Below are 24,832 nucleotides of genomic sequence, written 5' to 3' on the forward strand. Positions count from 1 at the left end.
TGTGTGTGTGTGTCTCTGTCTGTGTGTGTGTGTGTCTGTGTGTGTGTGTGTCTGTGTGTGTGTGTGTCTGTGTGTCAGAGTGTGTGTGTGTGTCAGAGTGTGTGTGTGTGTCAGTGTGTGTGTGTGTGTGTGTGTGTGTGTGTCTCTGCTTCACTCTTGTTCTTGTGTTTGTTTCTCTGCAGAGGTGGAGAAGGTGTCGTGGAAGTGAGAGAGGAGGAGGAAGGGGGGGGGGGGGAGCTGCTGCTGCTGGCTGGCCCAGGAGCGAGGCGCTGAACCCGGGACACTGGAACACACACCCCCCCCTTCAACACGGACACCAGCACAGGACTGAGACACTGAGAGAGATGCACCGTCTCCACTCCAGAACCAGCCCTCGAGACCCTGATTCCAGTCAGAGTAGAACGGAACAGCACAGGGACAGCCCAGCTTGCAAACGTGATGTCATTGTCATGTGACAGCTTTACGTGATGTCATTGTCATGTGACAGCTTTACGTGATGTCATTGTCATGTGACAGCTTTACGTGATGTCATTGTCATGTGCGCTGCGGAGAGACGGACTGGAGCGGATCTCGAGGGCTGGACTGGGCTCCGCTGGTCTATAAACTCCCAGTATGAGACGCTTTGCATCTGTGCACTGCAGTACAGACACACCCAGACAGCCAGCGCTGTCACTGCTTTCTGTGCACTGCAGTACAGACACACCCAGACAGCCAGCGCTGTCACTGCTTCTGCGCACTGCAGTACAGACACACCCAGACAGCCAGCGCTGTCACTGCTTCTGTGCACTGCAGTACAGACACACCCAGACAGCCAGCGCTGTCACTGCTTCTGTGCACTGCAGTATAGACACACCCAGACAGCCAGCGCTGTCACTGCTTCTGCGCACTGCAGTACAGACACACCCAGACAGCCAGCGCTGTCACTGCTTCTGTGCACTGCAGTACAGACACACCCAGACAGCCAGCGCTGTCACTGCTTCTGTGCACTGCAGTACAGACACACCCAGACAGCCAGCGCTGTCACTGCTTCTGTGCACTGCAGTACAGACACACCCAGACAGCCAGCGCTGTCACTGCTTCTGTGCACTGCAGTACAGACACACCCAGACAGCCAGCGCTGTCACTGCTTCTGTGCACTGCAGTACAGACACACCCAGACAGCCAGCGCTGTCACTGCTTCTGTGCACTGCAGTACAGACACACCCAGACAGCCAGCGCTGTCACTGCTTCTGTGCACTGCAGTACAGACACACCCAGACAGCCAGCGCTGTCACTGCTTCTGTGCACTGCAGTACAGACACACCCAGACAGCCAGCGCTGTCACTGCTTCTGTGCACTGCAGAGCGCTTGCATTCACACACGGGGACCTGCAGCTCTCTCAGGAATCCTCTTTGCCGCGTGTTGTTTTTCCTCTCTCGCTCTCTCTCTCTCTCTCTCTCTCTCTCTCTCTCTATATATATATACAGTACATGTGGATGTGGATATATTTCAGTGTATGGTGAGTGTTCTTCTGTCCGGGTCAGTGTTGTGAGAGTGACAGCGATGATGAGGGGGGGCCACGCTTGTGCACTGCCGAGTCTCACTCTCCATCACTATCACTCTCTATCACTCACTCTCACTCTCTCACTCTATCACTCTCTCAGTATCTCTCACTCTCTCGCACCGGGGAAATTAAACAATAAAAGCACTTGTTTTGGATCCCGCTGTGTCCCTGTGGTCTCTTCATTACAACAACAAAAACAAAGTCTGTGTGTCTCTCTGTCTGTCTGTGTGTGTGTCTCTCTGTCTGTCTGTGTGTGTGTCTCTCTGTCTGTCTGTGTGTGTCTGTATCTCTGTCTGTCTGTGTGTGTGTGTCTCTCTGTCTGTGTGTCTGTCTGTGTGTGTGTGTATGTGTCTCTCTGTCTGTCTGTGTGTGTGTCTCTCTGTCTGTGTGTCTGTCTGTCTGTGTCTGTGTGTGTGTCTCTCTGTCTGTCTGTGTGTGTGTCTCTCTGTCTGTCTGTGTGTGTCTCTCTGTCTGTCTGTGTGTGTGTGTCTTTCTGTCTGTCTGTCTGTGTGTCTCTGTCTGTGTGTGTGTGTGTCTTTCTGTCTCTGTCTGTGTGTGTGTCTCTGTCTGTCTGTGTGTGTGTGTCTTTCTGTCTGTGTGTGTGTGTGTCTCTCTGTCTGTCTGTGTGTGTGTGTCTCTCTGTCTGTCTGTGTGTGTGTCTCTCTCTGTCTGTCTGTCTGTGTGTCTCTGTCTGTGTGTGTGTGTGTCTTTCTGTCTGTGTGTGGTGTGTGTCTCTCTGTCTGTCTGTGTGTGTGTGTCTCTCTGTCTGTCTGTGTGTGTGTGTGTGTCTCTCTGTCTGTCTGTGTGTGTGTGTGTCTCTCTGTCTGTCTGTGTGTGTGTCTCTGTCTGTCTGTCTCTTGTAGTTATATTGTGTTTTCTCCTGGTTATATTGTGTTTTCTCCTGGTATATTGTGTTTTCTCCTGGTTATATTGTGTTTTCTCGTGGTTATATTGTGTTTTCTCCTGGTTATAGTGTGTTTTCTCGTAGTTATATTATTGAAGTTATTGTAGTTTTGTAATAAACTCCCTGAAACTCTTCTGTCAGAAGGTTTGTCTGCTTATCTTCAGATACAGCGCGGCGCCTTCCCCTTTCTCCGCTCCCGTGCGCCACCTGGTGGCCGCTGCCGGTATTTCACCTGACGTCACAGCCTGTGCTTGGCAGTGATGTCATCTCAAAGTCACCCTCAAAAACAATGTTTGAATGACAGCGCTGACCGGAAACAAAGCGCCGTGTAACTAAACAATGTAACTCGAGCTGAAATCATTCTGAAGGCAGAAAAAAAAAAAAAAAAAAAACGAGATGCCAGTCCTGTCCAAAACGCAGTCTCGTCTGCATATCTATAATTATACAAGTTCCGTCTGAACCACTAGAGGGAGAAGTCCTGCGTGGAACAGGAAAGAATTCAGGAATGCAGATGAAATAAATACATGAAATCCACCCTGAAGATGAGATCGGCTGATTTCTGCCAGGCGTGTCTGAAGAATACTTTCAATGTAACAAACCCAGCTTTGGATGCGAACAAAAGGGTTATTTAATAAAATCAGCGTAGGGCAATAAATACTACACCTCTTTCAAAGAGAGAGAGAGAGAGAGGGGGAGAGAGAGGGGGAGAGAGAGAGGAGAGAGGAGAGAGTTTTAAATAATTTAAACCACTTTCTAATAGAGAGAGATGATCCAGAGAGAGTTTGAGGTAGGTAGATGGATGGATGGATAGATATTTAGATAGATATAGAAGATGTTGGTGTGTTTTATTCAATTCTAGCGCTCGCTGTGGCTGTGCTCGCGTTGTTTTTTTGTGAAGAGCCCTCTGGATCTGCGACGTGAGGTTCCTGCGCGCCGCCGCTAGGGGGCAGCACTGCCGTGTAGAATCGCAGGGAGCGCAGCTATTCCAGCGTGAACGGCTCCTTCCTGTTGCTCTGGAGAGACGCTGGTTCGAGAGCCGAGCGCAGGCAGGGTCCACACAGGCTGCTCCGCCAATGCATTTCTACAGAGGGGCCAGGAGCCGGGGGGACAGCGCCTTCTACCACAACACATAGATTTCTATTCATTTATTAATATTGCTGTTTCATGCTGTTCCCCAGCAGCGCCTCCTAAAATCACTCCCTGAATTTATTTTTGCTTCACTCATGGCGGAAACTAAAATAATCTATCATATCGAAGAGGAGGAGACGCCTTATCTAGTGAAGCTGCCCGTTGCTCCCGAAAAAGTGACTCTGGCGGATTTTAAAAATGTGCTCAGCAACCGGCCCGTCAGCGTCTACAAATTCTTCTTCAAGTCTATGGACCAGGATTTCGGGTAAGTGGGCGCGTATTATCCTGTTAATCGGGACCCGCGTCACGGCTGCGTGGGGTCTCAAGGGCTCGGTTCAATACGCTTTCTATTGCAAATGCTTCTCCGAGGTTAACCGGTACTGCGGTAACTGGAGCTGGCCAGTCTGAACTGGGTTTCTCTTGGACGGAGAAAGAGGCGTGTTTAGCGACATTAGCCCGCAGCGGGTTACATTGTAACAGCGCGTCTCGCTCATTAGACAAGGCTGACGTCAGGGTTCGCGTGGGTTAGTCACAGCGCGTTTCACTCACGCGATGTTGTGTGTCGTGGATTGAGGTGATCGTGGTGATAATGAGGGTGGAGTCGGGTCATGGGAAACACAACAAGTTACAGCGAGGGCGTCACTGTGTGTTTTATTGCGAAGCTGAGCTTTAGTTAGCGACCTGTAGAGACACGTTTGCTTTTGTATGTAATGCGTGTGCGTGTGCGTGTATAAATAGTTGTGTTGTTAGAGATCTTGAAAGGAATTAGTGACGACATGTATCCAGCTCTCAAAAACTACTTGCTGTCGTGGGAATGTAGCTGTGCTGGTATAAACACACCGCAGCACCGGCCCCGCTGTAGAGACCGTTTCATAAACACACCGCAGCACCGGCCCCGCTGTAGAGACCGTTTCATAAACGCACCGCAGCACCGGCCCCGCTGTAGAGACCGTTTCATAAACACACCGCAGCACCGGCCCCCGCTGTAGAGACCGTTTCATAAACGCACCGCAGCACCGGCCCCGCTGTAGAGACCGTTTCATAAACGCACCGCAGCACCGGCCCCGCTGTAGAGACCGTTTCATAAACGCACCGCAGCACCGGCCCCGCTGTAGAGACCGTTTCATAAACGCACCGCAGCACCGGCCCCGCTGTAGAGACCGTTTCATAAACACACCGCAGCACCGGCCCTGCTGTAGAGACCGTTTCATAAACACACCGCAGCACCGGCCCCGCTGTAGAGACCGTTTCATAAACGCACCGCAGCACCGGCCCTGCTGTAGAGACCGTTTCATAAACACACCGCAGCACCGGCCCCGCTGTAGAGACCGTTTCATAAACACACCGCAGCACCGGCCCTGCTGTAGAGACCGTTTCATAAACACACCGCAGCACCGGCCCCGCTGTAGAGACCGTTTCATAAACACACCGCAGCACCAGCCCCGCTGTAGAGACCGTTTCATAAACACACCGCAGCACCGGCCCCGCTGTAGAGACCGTTTCATAAACACACCGCAGCACCGGCCCCGCTGTAGAGACCGTTTCATAAACGCACCGCAGCACCGGCCCCGCTGTAGAGACCGTTTCATAAACACACCGCAGCACCGGGCCCCGCTGTAGAGACCGTTTCATAAACACACCGCAGCACCGGCCCTGCTGTAGAGACCGTTTCATAAACACACCGCAGCACCGGCCCCGCTGTAGAGACCGTTTCATAAACACACCGCAGCACCCAGCCCCGCTGTAGAGACCGTTTCATAAACACACCGCAGCACCGGCCCCGCTGTAGAGACCGTTTCATAAACACACCGCAGCACCGGCCCCGCTGTAGAGACCGTTTCATAAACACACCGCAGCACCGGCCCCGCTGTAGAGACCGTTTCATAAACACACCGCAGCGCCGGCCCCGCTGTAGAGACCGTTTCATAAACCACACCGCAGCACCGGCCCCGCTGTAGAGACCGTTTCGTAAACGCACCGCAGCACCGGCCCCGCTGTAGAGACCGTTTCGTAAACACACCGCAGCACCGGCCCCGCTGTAGAGACCGTTTCATAAACACACCGCAGCACCGGCCCCGCTGTAGAGACCGTTTCATAAACACACCGCAGCGCCGGCCCCGCTGTAGAGACCGTTTCATAAACACACCGCAGCACCGGCCCCGCTGTAGAGACCGTTTCGTAAACGCACCGCAGCACCGGCCCCGCTGTAGAGACCGTTTCGTAAACACACCGCAGCACCGGCCCCGCTGTAGAGACCGTTTCGTAAACACACCGCAGCACCGGCCCTGCTGTAGAGACCGTTTCGTAACGCACCGCAGCACCGGCCCCCGCTGTAGAGACCGTTTCATAAACACACCGCAGCACCGGCCCTGCTGTAGAGACCGTTTCATAAACGCACCGCAGCACCGGCCCCGCTGTAGAGACCGTTTCATAAACGCACCGCAGCACCGGCCCTGCTGTAGAGACCGTTTCATAAACACACCGCAGCACCGGCCCCGCTGTAGAGACCGTTTCATAAACACACCGCAGCACCGGCCCCGCTGTAGAGACCGTTTCATAAACACACCGCAGCACCGGCCCCGCTGTAGAGACCGTTTCATAAACACACCGCAGCACCGGCCCCGCTGTAGAGACCGTTTCATAAACACACCGCAGCACCGGCCATGCTGTAGAGACCGTTTCATAAACACACCGCAGCACCGGCCCCGCTGTAGAGACCGTTTCATAAACGCACCGCAGCACCGGCCCCGCTGTAGAGACCGTTTCATAAACACACCGCAGCACCGGCCCCGCTGTAGAGACCGTTTCATAAACGCACCGCAGCACCGGCCCCGCTGTAGAGACCGTTTCATAAACACACCGCAGCACCGGCCCCGCTGTAGAGACCGTTTCATAAACGCACCGCAGCACCGGCCCCGCTGTAGAGACCGTTTCATAAACACACCGCAGCACCGGCCCTGCTGTAGAGACCGTTTCATAAACACACCGCAGCACCGGCCCCGCTGTAGAGACCGTTTCATAAACGCACCGGCCCCGCTGTAGAGACCGTTTCATAAACACACCGCAGCACCAGCCCTGATATTGATGCGATCCAGCCCTCTGAAATGTCTTTATGTCTTCTGCAGGGTGTGGCTGTGAACCCTGTCTCTGTGTGTCTCTGCAGGGTCTGGCTGTGAACCATGTCTCTGTGTGTTTCTGCAGGGTCTGGCTGTGAACCCTGTCTCTGTGTGTCTCTGTGTGTCTCTGCAGGGTCTGGGTGTGAACCCTGTCTCTGTGTGTCTCTGCAGGGTCTGAACCCTGTCTCTGTGTGTCTCTGTGTGTCTCAGGGTGGTGAAGGAGGAGGTCTCTGATGACAATGCCACGCTGCCCTGCTTCAACGGGAGAGTCGTGGCCTGGGTGAGCACCAAACAAACCGGCCAGCCAACGAGGCCTTTTAATAAATCATGGATGGTGGGGGTACACTGTTTTGTTGCCCCCCCCCTCCCCTCTCTCCTCTCCTCTCTCCTCTCTCCTCTCTGCCTGTGTTAACCTCTCTCCTCTCTCCTCTCCTCTCCCCTGTGTTAACCCCTCTCCTTTCTCCTCTCCTCCTCCTCTCCCCTGTGTTAACCCCTCTACTCTCTCCTCTCTCCTCTCCTCTCCTCTCTCCTCTCCTCTCCCCTGTGTTAACCCCTCTACTCTCTCCTCTCTCCTCTCCTCTCCTCTCTCCTCTCCTCTCTTCTCCCCTGTGTTAACCCCTCTACTCTCTCCTCTCTCCTCTCTCCTATCCTCTCCTCTCTCTCCTCTCCTCTCTCCTCTCCCCTGTGTTAACCCCTCTCTCCTCTCTCCTCTCCTCTCTCCTCTCCTCTCTCCTCTCTCTCCTCTCCTCTCCTCTCCTCTCTCTCTCCTCTCTCCTCTCTCCTCTCCTCTCCTCTCTCCTCTCTCCTCTCTCCTCTCTCCTCTCCTCTCCTCTCCTCTCCTCTCTCCTCTCTCCCCTCTCCTCTCCTCTCTCCTCTCTCCTCTCCTCTCTCCTCTCTCCTCTCTCCTCTCTCCTCTCCTCTCCTCTCTCTCCTCTCTCCTCTCTCCTCTCTCCTCTCCTCTCTCCTCTCCTCTCCTCTCCTCTCTCCTCTCTCCTCTCCTCTCTCCTCTCCTCTCTCCTCTCTCTCCTCTCCTCTCCTCTCTCTCCTCTCTCCTCTCTACTCTCTCCTCTCTCCTCTCCTCTCTCCTCTCCTCTCCTCTCCTCTCTCCTCTCTCCTCTCTCCTCTCTCCTCTCTCCTCTCTCCTCTCTCCTCTCCTCTCTCCTCTTCTCTCTCCTCCTCTCCTCCTCTCTCCTCTCTCCTCTCTCCTCTCCTCTCCTCTCTCTCCTCTCTCTCTCCTCTCTCCTCTCCTCTCCTCTCCCCTGTGTTAACCCCTCTCCTCTCTCCAGCTGGTCCTGGCTGAGGGCTCTCACTCTGACGGGGGGGTCTCAGTGCACAGAGAGTCAGCCGGAGCTGCCCCCCCCCCTCGAGAGGACTGGTGGCATCGGGGACTCCAGACCCCCCTCCTTCCAGTGAGTAACACACACACACACACACACACACGCAGTGAGAGACACACACACACTCATGCAGCCACCACGCTGCAGCTCATACATGATATTTGTTCAAGCATGCAGTAATGCCTACCTGCCTGCCTGTCTGTCTGTCTGTCTGTCTGTCTCCCTGCCTGCCTGCCTGTCTGTCTGTCTCCCTGTCTGTCTCCCTGTCTGTCTTTCTGCCTGTCTGTCTGTCTGTCTGTCTCCCTGCCTGCCTGCCTGTCTGTCTGTCTCCCTGCCTGCCTGCCTGCCTGTCTGTCTGTCTGCCTGTCTGCCTGCCTGTCTGTCTCCCTGTCTGTCTGTCTCCCTGTCTGTCTGTCTGCCTGTCTGTCTCCCTGCCTGCCTGCCTGCCTGTCTGTCTCCCTGTCTGTCTGTCTCCCTGTCTGTCTCCCTGTCTGTCTGTCTCCCTGTCTGTCTCCCTGTCTGTCTTTCTGCCTGTCTGTCTGTCTGCCTGCCTGCCTGCCTGTCTGTCTCCCTGTCTGTCTGTCTCCCTGTCTGTCTGCCTGTCTGTCTGTCTCCCTGTCTGTCTGCCTGTCTGTCTCCCTGCCTGCCTGCCTGTCTGTCTGCCTGTCTGTCTGTCTCCCTGTCTGTCTCCCTGCCTGCCTGCCTGTCTGTCTGCCTGTCTGTCTGTCTCCCTGTCTCCCTGTCTGTCTGTCTGCCTGTCTGTCTCCCTGCCTGCCTGCCTGCCTGTCTGTCTCCCTGTCTGTCTGTCTCTCTGTCTGTCTGCCTGTCTGTCTGTCTCCCTGCCTGTCTGTCTCCCTGTCTGTCTCCCTGTCTGTCTGTCTGTCTGTCTCCCTGCCTGTCTGTCTGTCTCCCTGTCTGTCTCCCTGCCTGTCTCCCTGCCTGTCTGTCTGCCTGCCTGTCTGCCTGTGTAATTCCTGGGTTTTGCTGCCCCCATGTGGAAGCAGGTGGTAGCGACCCTGTGCTGGGTGTCGCTGTGGGACTGGGGGAACATCTCAGTGTCTCTCCTGTTCCTCCACTGCAGTGCGAACGCGCCGGGCAGTCGGGCCGGGCTGGACACGGAGACGGGAACAGAGTCCATCCTGAGCCACCGGAGAGAGAGAGAGAGGGAGCGAGCGAGGAGGAGAGCAAGGGAGGCAGAGTGTGAGTACCGGGGGAGAGGGAGGAGGAGAGCGAGGGAGGAGGAGAGGGAGAGAGGTGTGTGTGTGTGTGAGAGGAATGGTGTGGGGGTGTGGGGTGTGTGTGTGTGTGTGAGAGAGGAATGGTGTGGGGTGTGTGTGTGTGTGTGTGTGTGTGTGTGTGTGAGAGGAATGGTGTGGTGGGGGGGGGTCTCTTTACTCTCAGTCTCATGAACTCATTAATCAGGATCATGTGACTGCCCCCCCCCCCCCCCGCAGTCCCCCGGTTGGACGGGCTCTCGAAGCCCCCCCTCTCGCTGTCCCGGGACCCTGCGATGGTGGTGGACGACGCCTCCCTGCTGAGCAGCGAGATCGACTCCAGCTCCTTCATCGACTCGCAGGAGGAAGAGGAGGAAGAGGCCAGCAGGTAACCAGGGGCAACGGGGGCAACTACCCCCTGATAACACTACTACCCCAGATAACTACCCCCAGCCAGCTACTAACCTCAACTACCCCCTGATAACACTACTACCCCAGATAACTACCCCCAGCCAGCTACTAACCTCAACTACCCCAGTCCAGTGTCTTGTACCCTTCTCTCTCTCTCTCTCTCTCTCTCTCTCTCTCTCTCTCTCTCTCTCTCTCTCTCTCTCTCTCTCTCTCTCTCTCTCTCTCTGTCTCTCTCTCTCTCTCTCTGTCTCTCTCTCCTCTCCAGGCTCAGCAGCTCCACAGGGCACAGCTCCAGTGTCTTGTACCTCTCTCTCTCTCTCTCTCTCTCTGTCTCTCTCCAGGCTCAGCAGCTCCACAGGGCTCAGCTCCAGTGTCTTGTACCTCTCTCTCTCTGTCTCTCTCCAGGCTCAGCAGCTCCACAGGGCACAGCTCCAGTGTCTTGTCTCTCTCTCTCTGTCTCTCTCCAGGCTCAGCAGCTCCACAGGGCTCAGCTCCAGTGTCTTGTCTCTCTCTCTCTGTCTCTCTCCAGGCTCAGCAGCTCCACAGGGCACAGCTCCAGTGTCTCTCTCTCTCTGTCTCTCTCTCTGTCTCTCTCCAGGCTCAGCAGCTCCACAGGGCACAGCTCCAGTGTCTTGTCTCTCTCTCTGTCTCTCTCTCCTCTCCAGGCTCAGCAGCTCCACAGGGCACAGCTCCAGTGTCTTGTCTCTCTCTCTGTCTCTCTGTCTCTCTCCAGGCTCAGCAGCTCCACAGGGCACAGCTCCAGTGTCTTGTCTCTCTGTCTCTCTCTGTCTGTCTCTCTCCAGGCTCAGCAGCTCCACAGGGCACAGCTCCAGTGTCTTGTCTCTCTGTCTCTCTCTCTCTGTCTCTCTCCAGGCTCAGCAGCTCCACAGGGCACAGCTCCAGTGTCTTGTCTCTCTCTCTATGTCTCTCTCCAGGCTCAGCAGCTCCACAGGGCACAGCTCCAGTGTCTTGTCTCTCTCTCTGTCTCTCTGTCTCTCTCCAGGCTCAGCAGCTCCACAGGGCACAGCTCCAGTGTCTTGTCTCTCTCTCTGTCTCTCTGTCTCTCTCCAGGCTCTTCAGCTCCACAGGGCTCAGCTCCAGTGTCTTGTCTCTGTCTCTCTGTCTCTCTCCAGGCTCAGCAGCTCCACAGGGCACAGCTCCAGTGTCTTGTACCTCTCTCTGTCTCTCTGTCTCTCTCCAGGCTCAGCAGCTCCACAGGGCTCAGCTCCAGTGTCTTGTCTCTCTCTCTGTCTCTCTCCAGGCTCAGCAGCTCCACAGGGCACAGCTCCAGTGTCTTGTACCTCTCTCTGTCTCTCTGTCTCTCTCCAGGCTCAGCAGCTCCACAGGGCACAGCTCCAGTGTCTTGTACCTCTCTCTCTCTCTCTGTCTCTCTCCAGGCTCAGCAGCTCCACAGGGCACAGCTCCAGTGTCTTGTACCTCTCTCTCTCTGTCTCTCTCCAGGCTCAGCAGCTCCACAGGGCTCAGCTCCAGTGTCTTGTACCTCTCTCTGTCTCTCTGTCTCTCTCCAGGCTCAGCAGCTCCACAGGGCACAGCTCCAGTGTCTTGTCTCTGTCTCTCTGTCTCTCTCCAGGCTCAGCAGCTCCACAGGGCACAGCTCCAGTGTCTTGTACCTCTCTCTCTCTCTCTGTCTCTCTCCAGGCTCAGCAGCTCCACAGGGCTCAGCTCCAGTGTCTTGTACCTCTCTCTCTCTCTCTGTCTCTCTCCAGGCTCAGCAGCTCCACAGGGCACAGCTCCAGTGTCTTGTACCTCTCTCTCTCTGTCTCTCTCCAGGCTCAGCAGCTCCACAGGGCTCAGCTCCAGTGTCTTGTACCTCTCTCTCTCTGTCTCTCTCTCCTCTCCAGGCTCAGCAGCTCCACAGGGCACAGCTCCAGTGTCTTGTACCTCTCTCTCTCTGTCTCTCTGTCTCTCTCCAGGCTCAGCAGCTCCACAGGGCACAGCTCCAGTGTCTTGTACCTCTCTCTGTCTCTCTCTCTCTGTCTCTCTGTCTCTCTCCAGGCTCAGCAGCTCCACAGGGCACAGCTCCAGTGTCTTGTCTCTCTCTCTATGTCTCTCTCCAGGCTCAGCAGCTCCACAGGGCACAGCTCCAGTGTCTTGTCTCTCTCTCTCTGTCTCTCTGTCTCTCTGTCTCTCTCCAGGCTCAGCAGCTCCACAGGGCTCAGCTCCAGTGTCTTGTACCTCTCTCTGTCTCTCTGTCTCTCTCCAGGCTCAGCAGCTCCACAGGGCACAGCTCCAGTGTCTTGTCTCTCTGTCTCTCTGTCTCTCTCCAGGCTCAGCAGCTCCACAGGGCACAGCTCCAGTGTCTCTCTCTCTCTGTCTCTCTCTCTGTCTCTCTCCAGGCTCAGCAGCTCCACAGGGCACAGCTCCAGTGTCTTGTCTCTCTCTCTCTGTCTCTCTCTCTGTCTCTCTCCAGGCTCAGCAGCTCCACAGGGCACAGCTCCAGTGTCTTGTCTCTCTCTCTCTGTCTCTCTCTCTGTCTCTCTCCAGGCTCAGCAGCTCCACAGGGCACAGCTCCAGTGTCTTGTCTCTCTCTCTGTCTGTCTCTCTCCAGGCTCAGCAGCTCCACAGGGCTCAGCTCCAGTGTCTTGTACCTCTCTCTGTCTCTCTGTCTCTCTCCAGGCTCAGCAGCTCCACAGGGCTCAGCTCCAGTGTCTTGTACCTCTCTCTCTCTCTCTGTCTCTCTCCAGGCTCAGCAGCTCCACAGGGCACAGCTCTTCGTCCCGGTTGATGCGGAGACACAAGCGCCGGCGCCGGAGACCCAAGGAACCAAAGATTGAGCGGGTGAGCAGCGGGACCAGGGGAGGCAGGCTCTGATTGGTTGATCTGCCTGTTTCATGGGTAGAGTCAGGCTCTGATTGGTTATCTGCCTGTTTCATGGGTAGAGTCAGGCTCTGATTGTTGATCTGCCTGTTTCATGGGTAGAGTCAGGCTCTGATTGGTTTGATCTGCCTGTTCTCTCCACAGTCCTCTTCGTTCAGCAGCATCACCGACTCGACCATGTCTGTGAACATCATCCCCGTCACCCTGAACATGGGTAAGAGAGCGTGTGCGTGCGTGTGTGTGTGTGAGCTTGTGTCAGTGCGTGCGTGCGTGAATGCGTGTGTGCGTGTGTGTGTGCGTGTGTGTGTGTGTCTCAGTGCGTGCGTGTGTGTGTGTGTTTGAGTGTGTGTGTGTGGTGAGTGTGTGTGTGCGTGCCTCTGTCTCTCCTCACCTCCCTCTCCTCTCCTCTCCTCTCCTCAGAGAAGTATCATTTCCTGGGGATCAGCATCGTGGGGCAGAGCAATGATCGGGGGGACGGTGGAATCTACATCGGCTCTATCATGAAGGGGGGGGCCGTGGCAGCCGACGGGAGGATCGAACCCGGGGACATGCTGCTGCAGGTGAGGAGGGGGGAGAGAGAGAGTGTCTGTGTGTGTCTGTGTGTGGGTGTGCCTCTGTCTGGCTGGCTGTCTGTGTGTTTCCAATCTCTCTCCTCTCTCTCACCCCTCCTCGTGTGTTTCAGGTGAACGATGTGAACTTTGAGAACATGAGCAACGACGATGCGGGTGAGGATCCTGAGAGAGATCGTCTGCCAGCCCGGGTGAGGGGGGGGGGGGGATCCTGAGAGAGATCGTCTGCCAGCCCGGGTGAGGGGGGGGGGGATCCTGAGAGAGATCGTCTGCCAGCCCGGGTGAGGGGGTGAGGGGGTGAGGGGTGAGGATCCTGAGAGAGATCGTCTGCCAGCCCGGGTGAGGGGGTGAGGGGGTGAGGGGGGGGGGGATCCTGAGAGAGATCGTCTGCCAGCCCGGGGTGAGGGGGGGTGAGGGGTGAGGGGGGGGGGGATCCTGAGAGAGAGATCGTCTGCCAGCCCGGGTGAGGGGGGGGGGGGGGGGATCCTGAGAGAGATCGTCTGCCAGCCCGGGTGAGGGGGGGGGGATCCTGAGAGAGATCGTCTGCCAGCCCGGGTGAGGGGGGTGAGGGGGGTGAGGGGGTGAGGATCCTGAGAGAGATCGTCTGCCAGCCCGGGTGAGGGGGTGAGGGGTGAGGGGGGGGGGATCCTGAGAGAGATCGTCTGCCAGCCCGGGGTGAGGGGGTGAGGGGTGAGGGGGGGGGGGATCCTGAGAGAGATCGTCTGCCAGCCCGGGTGAGGGGGTGGGGTCCTGAGAGAAATCGTCTGCCAGCCCGGGTGAGGGGTGTCATGTGATGTGCTCACATCCTCTCTCTCTCTCCTCTCTCTCTCTCTCTCTCTCTCTCTCTCTCTCTCTCTCTCTCTCTCTCTCTCTCTCTCTCTCTCTCTCTCTCTCAGGCCGATCAGTCTGACTGTGGCCAAATGTTGGGACCCCGTCCCCTCGGAGCTACTTTACCGTCCCCCGCGGTGAGACACGCACGCACACACTGAGACACGCACACACTGAGACACGCACACTGAGGCACGCGCTCACACACTGAGTGCTGTAGTATCTAACCATGTTTCTCCCTCCTCCTCCCCCCTCTCTTTCTCTCCCTCCCTCCCCTTCTCTCTCCCTCCCCCCTCCCCCCTCTCTCTCTTTGCACAGCGGAACCGGTTCGGCCCATTGACCCAGCTGACTGGATCTCCCACACCACGGCTCTGACTGGACCCTTCCCTCACTACGGTACCAGAATTCAATCAGAACCACTTCTCAGTGTCTTCAGTGTAAATTCAATGGCAAACGTTTCCACTAGAAGTCTTTCTCAGTGTCTTCAGTGTAAATTCAGTGGCAAACGTTTCCACTAGAAGTCTTTCTCAGTGTCTTCAGTGTAAATTCAATGGCAAACGTTTCCAATAGAAGTCTTTCTCAGTGTCTTCAGTGTAAATTCAATGGCAAACGTTTCCACTAGAAGTCTCTCTCAGCGTCTTCAGTGTAAATTCAATGGCAAACGTTTCCACTAGAAGTCTTTCTCAGGGTCTTCAGTGTAAATTCAATGGCAAACGTTTCCACTAGAAGTCTCTCTCAGCGTCTTCAGTGTAAATTCAATGGCAAGCGTTTCCACTAGAAGTCTCTCTCAGCGTCTTCAGTGTAAATTCAATGGCAAGCGTTTCCACTAGAAGTCTTTCTCAGTGTCTTCAGTGTAAATTCAATGGCAAACGTTTCCACTAGAAGTCTTTCTCAGCGTCTTCAGCATAAATTCAATGGCAAACGTTTCCACTAGAAGTCTTTCTCAGCGTCTTCAGTGTAAATTCAATGGCAAACGTTTCCACTAGAAGTCTTTCTCAGTGTCTTCAGTGTAAATTCAATGGCAAACGTTTCCACTAGAAGTCTCTCTCAGCGTCTTCAGTGTAAATTCAATGGCAAACGTTTCCACTAGAAGTCTTTCTCAGGGTCTTCAGTGTAAATTCAATGGCAAACGTTTCCACTAGAAGTCTCTCTCAGCGTCTTCAGTGTAAATTCAATGGCAAGCGTTTCCACTAGAAGTCTTTCTCAGTGTCTTCAGTGTAAATTCAATGGCAAACGTTTCCATTAGAAGTCTTTCTCAGTGTCTTCAGTGTAAATTCAATGGCAAACGTTTCCACTAGAAGTCTTTCTCAGCATCTTCAGTGTAAATTCAATGGCAAACGTTTCCACTAGAAGTCTTTCTCAGTGGCTTCAGTGTAAATTCAATGGCAAACGTTTCCACTAGAAGTCTTTCTCAGGGTCTTCAGTGTAAATTCAATGAGATATTGAGTTCTGGTGTTACTGGTTTCTCTGGTTTCGCTGGGTAACCCCTCACTCTCCCGCAGAGTTCGATGACCTGCCCCTCAGCGTCCACAAGAGCGACATGGCAACCATCGTCAAGGTGATGCAGCTCACAGACTCGGGCCTGAGATACGAGACAGGATGTGGCTGAAAATCACCATCGGAAACGCTGTGATCGGTGAGGAAAGGAGAGACCTAGTGGCTGATAACCCTCTCCACTCATCGGTAGGGGGGTAGGGGGGGTTGGGGACGGAGCAGGGGGTTTGGGGTTTGGGGATGGAGCAGGGGGTTTGGGGATGGAGCAGGAGGTTTGGGGATGGAGCAGGGGGTTTGGGGTTTGGGGATGGAGCAGGGGGGGGTTGGGGGATGGAGCAGGGGGTTGGGATGGAGCAGGGGGGATGGAGCAGGGGGGTTTGGGGATGGAGCAGGGGGTTGGGGATGGAGCAGGGGGGTTGGGGATGGAGCAGGGGGGGTTGGGATGGAGCAGGGGGTTTGGGAATGAGCAGGGGGTTTGGGGATGGAGCAGGGGGGGGGTTTGGGGGATGGAGCAGGGGGGTTGGGGTTTGGGGATGGAGCAGGGGGTTGGGGTTTGGGGATGGAGCAGGGGGTTGGGGTTTGGGGATGGAGCAGGGGGTTGGGTTTGGGGATGGAGCAGGGGGTTTGGGGGATGGAGCAGGGGGGTTGGGGTTTGGGGATGGAGCAGGAGGTTTGGGGATGGAGCAGGGGGGTTGGGGTTTGGGGATGGAGCAGGGGGGTTGGGGATGGAGCAGGGGGTTTGGGGATGGAGCAGGAGGGTTTGGGGATGGAGCAGGGGGGTTGGGGTTTGGGGATGGAGCAGGGGGGTTGGGGTTTGGGGATGGAGCAGGGGGTTGGGGTTTGGGGATGGAGCAGGGGGGTTTGGGGATGGAGCAGGAGGTTTGGGGATGGAGCAGGGGGGTTGGGGTTTGGGGATGGAGCAGGGGGGGTTGGGGTTTGGGGGATGGAGCAGGGGGGTTGGGGTTTGGGGATGGAGCAGGGGGGTTGGGGTTTGGGGATGGAGCAGGAGGTTTGGGGATGGAGCAGGGGGGTTGGGGTTTGGGGATGGAGCAGGGGGTTTGGGGATGGAGCAGGAGGTTTGGGGATGGAGCAGGGGGGTTGGGGTTTGGGGATGGAGCAGGGGGTTTGGGGTTTGGGGATGGAGCAGGGGGGGTTGGGGATGGAGCAGGGGGTTTGGGGTTTGGGGATGGAGCAGGGGGGGTTGGGGATGGAGCAGGGGGGTTGGGGTTTGGGGATGGAGCAGGAGGTTTGGGGATGGAGCAGGGGGTTTGGGGTTTGGGGATGGAGCAGGGGGGGTTGGGGATGGAGCAGGGGGGTTGGGGTTTGGGGATGGAGCAGGAGGTTTGGGGATGGAGCAGGGGGTTGGGGTTTGGGGATGGAGCAGGGGGTTTGGGGATGGAGCAGGGGGGTTGGGGTTTGGGGATGGAGCAGGAGGTTTGGGGATGGAGCAGGGGGTTGGGGTTTGGGGATGGAGCAGGGGGGGTTGGGGATGGAGCAGGGGGGTTGGGGTTTGGGGATGGAGCAGGAGGTTTGGGGATGGAGCAGGGGGGTTGGGGTTTGGGGATGGAGCAATGGGTTTGGGGATGGAGCAGGGGGGTTGGGGTTTGGGGATGGAGCAGGGGGGTTGGGGTTTGGGGATGGAGCAGGGGGTTTGGGGTTTGGGGATGGAGCAGGGGGTTTGGGGTTTGGGGATGGAGCAGGGGGGGTTGGGGATGGAGTAGGGGGTTTGGGGATTGAGCAGGGGGTTTGGGGATGGAGCAGGGGGTTTGGGGATGGAGTAGGGGGTTGGGGATGGAGCAGGGGGTTGGGGATGGAGCAGGGGGTTTGGGGATGGAGTAGGGGGTTGGGGATGGAGCAGGGGGTTGGGGGTTGGGGGTTTGGGGATGGAGCAGGGAGTGTTTGATCATGCCCTCTCCATCCCGCCCAGGTGCTGACGTGGTGGACTGGCTCTTCTCGCGAGTGGACGGGTTTAAGGACCGACGGGACGCGCGGAAGTACGCGAGCAGCCTGCTGAAACACGGCTACCTGAGACACACTGTCAACAAGATCACCTTCTCAGAGCAGTGCTACTACGTGTTCGGAGACATCTGCACCAGTAACTACCCCACTGCCATCCTCATCAATAATAATATCATTATCAACAAGATCACTGCCATCCTCATCAATAATAATATCATTATCAACAAGATCACTGTCATCCTCATCAATAATAATATCATTATCAACAAGATCACTGCCATCCTCATCAATAATAATATCATTATCAACAAGATCACTGCCATCCTCATCAATAATAATATCATTATCAACAAGATCACTGTCATCCTCATCAATAATAATATCATTATCAACAAGATCACTGTCATCCTCATCAATAATATCATTATCAACAAGACCACTGTCATCCTCATCAATAGCCACGTGTTCTAGATGTAGTGTGAGGATGTTCCACTTGTTCTAGATGTAATGTGAGGATATTCCACTTGTTCTAGATGTAGTGTGAGGATGTTCCATGTGTTCTAGATGTAGTGTGAGGATGTTCCATGTGTTCTAGCTGTAGTGTGATGATATTCCACTTGTTCTAGATGTAATGTGAGGATATTCCACTTGTTCTAGATGTAGTGTGAGGATGTTCCATGTGTTCTAGATGTAGTGTGAGGATGTTCCATGTGTTCTAGCTGTAGTGTGATGATATTCCACTTGTTCTAGATGTAGTGTGAGGATATTCTGCATGTTCTAGATGCATTGTTTGCCAGGTTCTCACCCCCCTCTACCCCCTCCCTCCCCGCAGACATGGCCTCTCTCAATCTGAACGAGGGCTCCAGTGGGGGGGCCTCTGAGCAGGACACGCTGCCCCCCCTGCCCCCCCCTCCTGCCTCCTCCAACCCCTGGCCTCTGGGGGGGCAGCCCTACCCCTACCCCGGCTTCCCCCCTGGCTACTCGGACCCCTGCCACAGCTTCCACAGCGGCAGCACGGGCAGCCAGCACAGCGGAGGTGAGGGGAGGGAGTGTGTGTGTGTGTGTGTGTGTGTGTGAGAGACTGTGTGAGTGTGTGTGAGAGACTGTGTGAGTGTGTGTGTGTGAGACTGTGTGTGAGTGTGCAAGACTGTGTGTGTGTGAGACTGTGTGTGTGTGTGTGTGTGGTGTATCTCATCGCTGTGTGTGTGGTGTATCTCATCGCTGTGTGTGTGTGTGTGTGTGTGTGTGGTGTATCTCATCGCTGTGTGTGTGTGTGGTGTATCTCATCACTGTGTGTGTGTGTGTGTGTGTGTGTGTGTGTGTGTGTGTGAGTGTGTGTGGTGTATCTCATCGCTGTGTGTGTGTGTGTGTGTGTGTGTGTGTGTGTGGTGTATCTCATCACTGTGTGTGTGTGTGGTGTATCTCATCACTGTGTGTGTGTGTGGTGTATCTCATCGCTGTGTGTGTGTGTGGTGTATCTCATCGCTGTGTGTGTGGTGTATCTCATCGCTGTGTGTGTGTGTGTGTGTGTGTGCGGGTTTGCGTTTTGTATCTCATTACTTGCAGCCATGCTTGCTCTTTCTTGTTTGCTGTTTCTCGTTGCTTTATGTTTATTTTCTCTTGCTGAGCTTAGAACAGGGGCAGGCTGCTCCAGGTAACTCTGAGCTTAGAACAGGGGCAGACTGCTCCAGGTAACTCTGAGCTTAGAACAGGGGCAGACTGCTCCAGGTAACTCTGAGCTTAGAACAGGGGCAGACTGCTCCAGGTAACTCTGAGCTTAGAACAGGGGCAGGCTGCTCCAGGTAACTCTGAGCTTAGAACAGGGGCAGGCTGCTCCAGGTAACTCTGAGCTTAGAACAGGGGCAGACTGCTCCAGGTAACTCTGAGCTTAGAACAGGGGCAGACTGCTCCAGGTAACTCTGAGCTTAGAACAGGGGCAGGCTGCTCCAGGTAACTCTGAGCTTAGAACAGGGGCAGGCTGCTCCAGGTAACTCTGAGCTTAGAACAGGGCAGACTGCTCCAGGTAACTCTGAGCTTAGAACAGGGGCAGACTGCTCCAGGTAACTCTGAGCTTAGAACAGGGGCAGACTGCTCCAGGTAACTCTGAGCTTAGAACAGGGGCAGGCTGCTCCAGGTAACTCTGAGCTTAGAACAGGGGCAGGCTGCTCCAGGTAACTCTGAGCTTAGAACAGGGCAGACTGCTCCAGGTAACTCTGAGCTTAGAACAGGGGCAGGCTGCTCCAGGTAACTCTGAGCTTAGAACAGGGGCAGGCTGCTCCAGGTAACTCTGAGCTTAGAACAGGGGCAGGCTGCCCCAGGTAACTCTGAGCTGAGTGGAACAGGGGCAGTTTCCCCTTCAGAACTCCTCACACTCACCACACCCCTTCAGAACCCCCTGTCATACTGACCACACCCCTTCAGAACCCCCTGGCATACTGACCACACCCCTTCAGAATCCCCTGGCATACTGACCACACCCCTTCAGAATCCCCTGGCATACTGACCACACCCCTTCAGAACCCCCTCATACTGACCACACCCATTCAGAACCCCCTCATACTGACCACACCCCTTCAGAATCCCCTGGCATACTGACCACACCCCTTCAGAATCCCCTGGCATACTGACCACACCCCTTCAGAATCCCCTGGCATACTGACCACACCCCTTCAGAACCCCCTCATACTGACCACACCCATTCAGAACCCCCTCATACTGACCACACCCCTTCAGAACCCCCTCATACTGACCACACCCCTTCAGAACCCCCTCATACTGACCACACCCCTTCAGAACCCCCTCATACTGACCACACCCATTCAGAACCCCCTGTCACCCTAACCACGCCCCTTTAATGGTCCCTACCCTGCCCCCTTCCCTCTGACACGGGGCACTCCCATCCAGAGTCCGTATCGAGAGGGTGCTGGGGAGGAGGCTGTGCTGCTTGTAACCATGTTGTTCCCTTGTTGTTTTCTGCTGAGCAAGCGTTAGACTGAAGGAGGAGTGAAGCAGAGGACTCTGGGGGATCGGTAAGCCTGCCCGCGCTCCCTCACCGCATGAACTGTGTGTGGCATTGCCGGGGTCACCCGCCGCAGTGCTGGCACTGACACTGCACCAGCGTGCTGCCGGGACCAAGCACAGGCACAGCCATGCTGAGTGAGGCGCTATAGAGCAGGGGGGTGTGGAGCGTGATGGAATAGCGCTGTAGAGGAGGGGGGTGTGGAGCGTGATGGAATAGCGCTGTAGAGGAGGGGGGTGTGGAGTGTGATGGAATAGCGCTGTAGAGGAGGGGGGTGTGGAGCGTGATGGAATAGCGCTGTAGAGGAGGGGGGTGTGGAGTGTGATGGAATAGCCCTGTAGAGGAGGGGGGTGTGGGGTGTGATGGAATAGCCCTGTAGAGGAGGGGGGGTGTGGAGCGTGATGGAATAGCCCTGTAGAGGAGGGGGGGTGGAGCGTGATGGAATAGCACTGTAGAGGAGGGGGTGTGGAGCGTGATGGAATAGCGCTGTAGAGGAGGGGGGGTGGAGCGTGTTCATATTGAATTCCCGGTCCGGTCCGGTCCGGTCCTGGTGCAGTTCTGAGCCCAGCTCTGGTTCTGCTCGGGTGTGGTGGCAGTGTTCTGGGTCTGTTTCTCTTTGTAAATGTGTTCAGTCTCATTTCATTTGATTTTGTCGTTTGCTCTGCTGCTTTTCCTGCTCTGGGTTTGTGTTGTGCTGCTCATGTTGTTCCTGTTATTTTGTATTATTTTAATTTGCTGTCTTGAGAATGTTGGTTTGCACTGTTATCACCCGTTCCAGGATTGATATTAAACTGAGCTTCCCCTCTCTCTGTCTCTCTCTCTCTCTCCCTCTCTCTCCTCTCTGTCTCTCTCTCTCTCTCCTCTGTCTGTCTCTCCTCTCTGTCTCTCTGTCTCTCTCCTCTCAGGCAGTAGAAGCAGTGGCTCCAATCAGAGCGGAGGGAAAGGGAGGCGGAGCAAAGAGACAGAGCGCAAGCTGACAGGCAGCGGTGGCAGTGAATCAGAGCCGGGGTCTCGCAGCGGGAGGCGGAGCCAGCACAGCCACCGGAGCCACACCCCTTCCCAGCACAGTGCAGGGAGCCACGCCCCTTCCCAGCACAGCCACGCCTCCTACACACTCAGCAGCCATAGGACATACTCCCACCACAGCCACGCCCCCTCCCACCACAGTGAGCGCAGCCACGCCTCCTCCCACGGTCCCCCAGGCCTGCCCCCCCCCTACAGCCTGGCCAAGCTCTCACCCAAGCTTGTGCTGAGCAGCGGGCCCCCGGGGGCCCCCCCCGTGCGAGAGCTGGGCTCCGTCCCCCCCGAGCTCACCTCCAGTCGTCAGTCCTTCCAGAGAGCCATGGGAAACCCCTGTGAGTTCTTCGTGGACATCATGTGAGACCACGGGCCTGAGAGAGAAGCAGAGCAGACAGGATGAGAGCAGAACAGAACGTCCCGGGAGCTGTGTGGATCTCTCCCAGGACAATGAGACCTTTCACAAAGCAGACAGGATGAGAGCAGAACAGAACGTCCCGGGAGCTGTGTGCATCTCTCCCAGGACAATGAGACCTTTCACAAAGCAGACAGGATGAGAGCAGAACAGAACGTCCCGGGAGCTGTGTGGATCTCTCCCAGGACAATGAGACCTTTCACAAAGCAGACAGGATGAGAGCAGAACAGAACGTCCCGGGAGCTGTGTGCATCTCTCCCAGGACAATGAGACCTTTCACAAAGCAGACAGGATGAGAGCAGAACAGAACGTCCCGGGAGCTGTGTGCATCTCTCCCAGGACAATGAGACCTTTCACAAAGCAGACAGGATGAGAGCAGAACAGAACGTCCCGGGAGCTGTGTGGATCTCTCCCAGGACAATGAGACCTTTCACAAAGCAGACAGGATGAGAGCAGAACAGAACGTCCCGGGAGCTGTGTGCATCTCTCCCAGGACAATGAGACCTTTCACAAAGCAGACAGGATGAGAGCAGAACAGAACGTCCCGGGAGCTGTGTGGATCTCTCCCAGGACAATGAGACCTTTCACAAAGCAGACAGGATGAGAGCAGAACAGAACGTCCCAGGAGCTGTGTGGATCTCTCCCAGGACAATGAGACCTTTCACAAAGCAGACAGGATGAGAGCAGAACAGAACGTCCCGGGAGCTGTGTGCATCTCTCCCAGGACAATGAGACCTTTCACAAAGCAGACAGGATGAGAGCAGAACAGAACGTCCCGGGAGCTGTGTGGATCTCTCCCAGGACAATGAGACCTTTCACAAAGCAGACAGGATGAGAGCAGAACAGAACGTCCCGGGAGCTGTGTGCATCTCTCCCAGGACAATGAGACCTTTCACAAAGCAGACAGGATGAGAGCAGAACAGAACGTCCCGGGAGCTGTGTGGATCTCTCCCAGGACAATGAGACCTTTCACAAAGCAGACAGGATGAGAGCAGAACAGAACGTCCCAGGAGCTGTGTGGATCTCTCCCAGGACAATGAGACCTTTCACAAAGCAGACAGGATGAGAGCAGAACAGAACGTCCCGGGAGCTGTGTGGATCTCTCCCAGGACAATGAGACCTTTCACAAAGCAGACAGGATGAGAGCAGAACAGAACGTCCCGGGAGCTGTGTGCATCTCTCCCAGGACAATGAGACCTTTCCCAAAGCAGACTGCCTCAGTATTCATCTGTGGCTCTCACAATGGAGGGACTTCCCAATCTAGGAGAAGGGTTTTTATTTATTTATTTATTAATGTATTTATTTTAAGCTTATAAACGTGTAACCTGCTCAACTACTGAACCCTCGACTGGCAGGACGGCTGGACAGGAGGGTCAGCGGCACACACACACTGACTGGACAGGAGGGTCAGCGCACACACACACTGGCTGGACAGGAGGGTCAGCGCACACACAGACTGGCTGGACAGGAGGGTCAGCGCACACACACACTGGTTCTGTACAGGAGGGTCAGCGCACACACACACTGACTGGACAGGAGGGTCAGTGCACACACACACTGGTTCTGTACAGGAGGGTCAGCGCACACACACACTGGTTCTGTACAGGAGGGTCAGTGCACACACACACTGGTTCTGTACAGGAGGGTCAGCGCACACACACACTGGTTCTGTACAGGAGGGTCAGCGCACACACACACTGGTTCTGTACAGGAGGGTCAGCGCACACACACACTGGGAGTCATGGCAAGGGCCTGTGAAGTGGCATGAAGTTCCTGTCTTGAAGTGTGTGTGATAAAGTAAAGGATAGTGACACTGTGAGGCACCACACTGACCCACCAGCAAACTGCATTATCAACACCGGACACATGCAGAGAAGTCAGTCATAGAAGTGTGTGCGCGTGCGTGCGTGCGTGCGTCTGTGCGTGCGTGTCTGTGTGTGTGCGTGCGTGTCTGTGTGTGTGTGCGTCTGTGCGTGCGTGTCTGTGTGTGCGTGCGTGTCTGTGTGTGTGTGCGTCTGTGCGTGCGTGCGTCTGTGCGTGCGTGTGTGTGTGTGTGCGTGTCTGTGTGTGTGTGCGTCTGTGCGTGCGTGTCTGTGTGCGTGCGTGTCTGTGTGTGTGTGCGTCTGTGCGTGCGTGTCTGTGTGTGCGTGCGTGTCTGTGTGTGTGTGCGTCTGTGCGTGCGTGCGTCTGTGCGTGCGTGTGTGTGTGTGTGCGTGCGTGCGATACCTACTGTAACAATTCATTGCATTGTGACAATCACTGGTTTCAGCTCGTTAGCCGTCCCCAGTCCCACTCTCTTTCTGGAGCTGGCTCGGCTGCGCGGGTCGTGTTTCTGGAGCTGGCTCGGCTGCGCGGGTCGTGTTTCTGGAGCTGGCTCGGCTGCGCGGGTCGTGTTTCTGGAGCTGGCTCGGCTGCGCGGGTCGTGTTTCTGGAGCTGGCTCGGCTGCGCGGGTCGTGTTTCTGGAGCTGGCTCGGCTGCGCGGGTCGTGTTTCTGGAGCTGGCTCGGCTGCGCGGGTTGTGTTTCTGGAGCTGGCTCGGCTGCGCGGGTCGTGTTTCTGGAGCTGGCTCGGCTGCGCGGGTCGTGTTTCTGGAGCTGGCTCGGCTGCGCGGGTCGTGTTTCTGGAGCTGGCTCGGCTGCGCGGGTCGTGTTTCTGGAGCTGGCTCGGCTGCGCGGGTCGTGTTTCTGGAGCTGGCTCGGCTGCGCGGGTCGTGTTTCCGGAGCTGGCTCGGCTGCGCGTGTTTTCTGTTTTCTTGTAATGTAAGAGAAATAAGAAATTGTATTTATGTATATATAAATATAAATATATATATATATTATATATGGGGGGGTAATAAATGTATGTGTATGAAAAGCATGTGTCCGACTCTTCTTGTAAGCGGATCTGTCAGCACTCCGTTCTCCTCGGGGGGGGAGAGCTCGTCCTGTCAGCACTCCGTTCTCCTCGGGGGGGGGGGGGGGAGCTCGTCCTGTCAGCACACCGTTCTCCTCGGGAGGTGGGGGGAGCTCGTCCTGTCAGCACACCGTTCTCCTCGGGAGGG

General features: G+C 55.7%; 1 protein-coding gene across 1 annotated transcript; it reads left to right on the plus strand.

Moving 5' to 3' along the window:
• Positions 1–1,781: 1,781 nt before the first annotated feature.
• On the plus strand, positions 1,782–24,645 carry LOC117431902 (segment polarity protein dishevelled homolog DVL-1). Its single transcript, XM_059020263.1, is given in 19 exon segments — positions 1,782–3,840; positions 6,902–6,971; positions 7,978–8,007; positions 8,009–8,100; positions 9,110–9,228; positions 9,483–9,630; positions 12,359–12,452; positions 12,636–12,705; positions 12,912–13,051; positions 13,174–13,212; positions 13,639–13,676; positions 13,957–13,990; positions 13,992–14,025; positions 14,207–14,284; positions 15,391–15,468; positions 15,471–15,524; positions 17,310–17,477; positions 18,174–18,377; positions 21,266–24,645. Coding segments are annotated over 19 exon segments (2,136 nt in total). The 5' UTR covers positions 1,782–3,670; the 3' UTR covers positions 21,742–24,645.
• Positions 24,646–24,832: the final 187 nt, after the last annotated feature.

This window comes from Acipenser ruthenus, unplaced genomic scaffold (genome assembly GCF_902713425.1).
Source record: "Acipenser ruthenus unplaced genomic scaffold, fAciRut3.2 maternal haplotype, whole genome shotgun sequence".
NCBI classification, from domain to species: Eukaryota; Metazoa; Chordata; class Actinopteri; order Acipenseriformes; family Acipenseridae; genus Acipenser; species Acipenser ruthenus.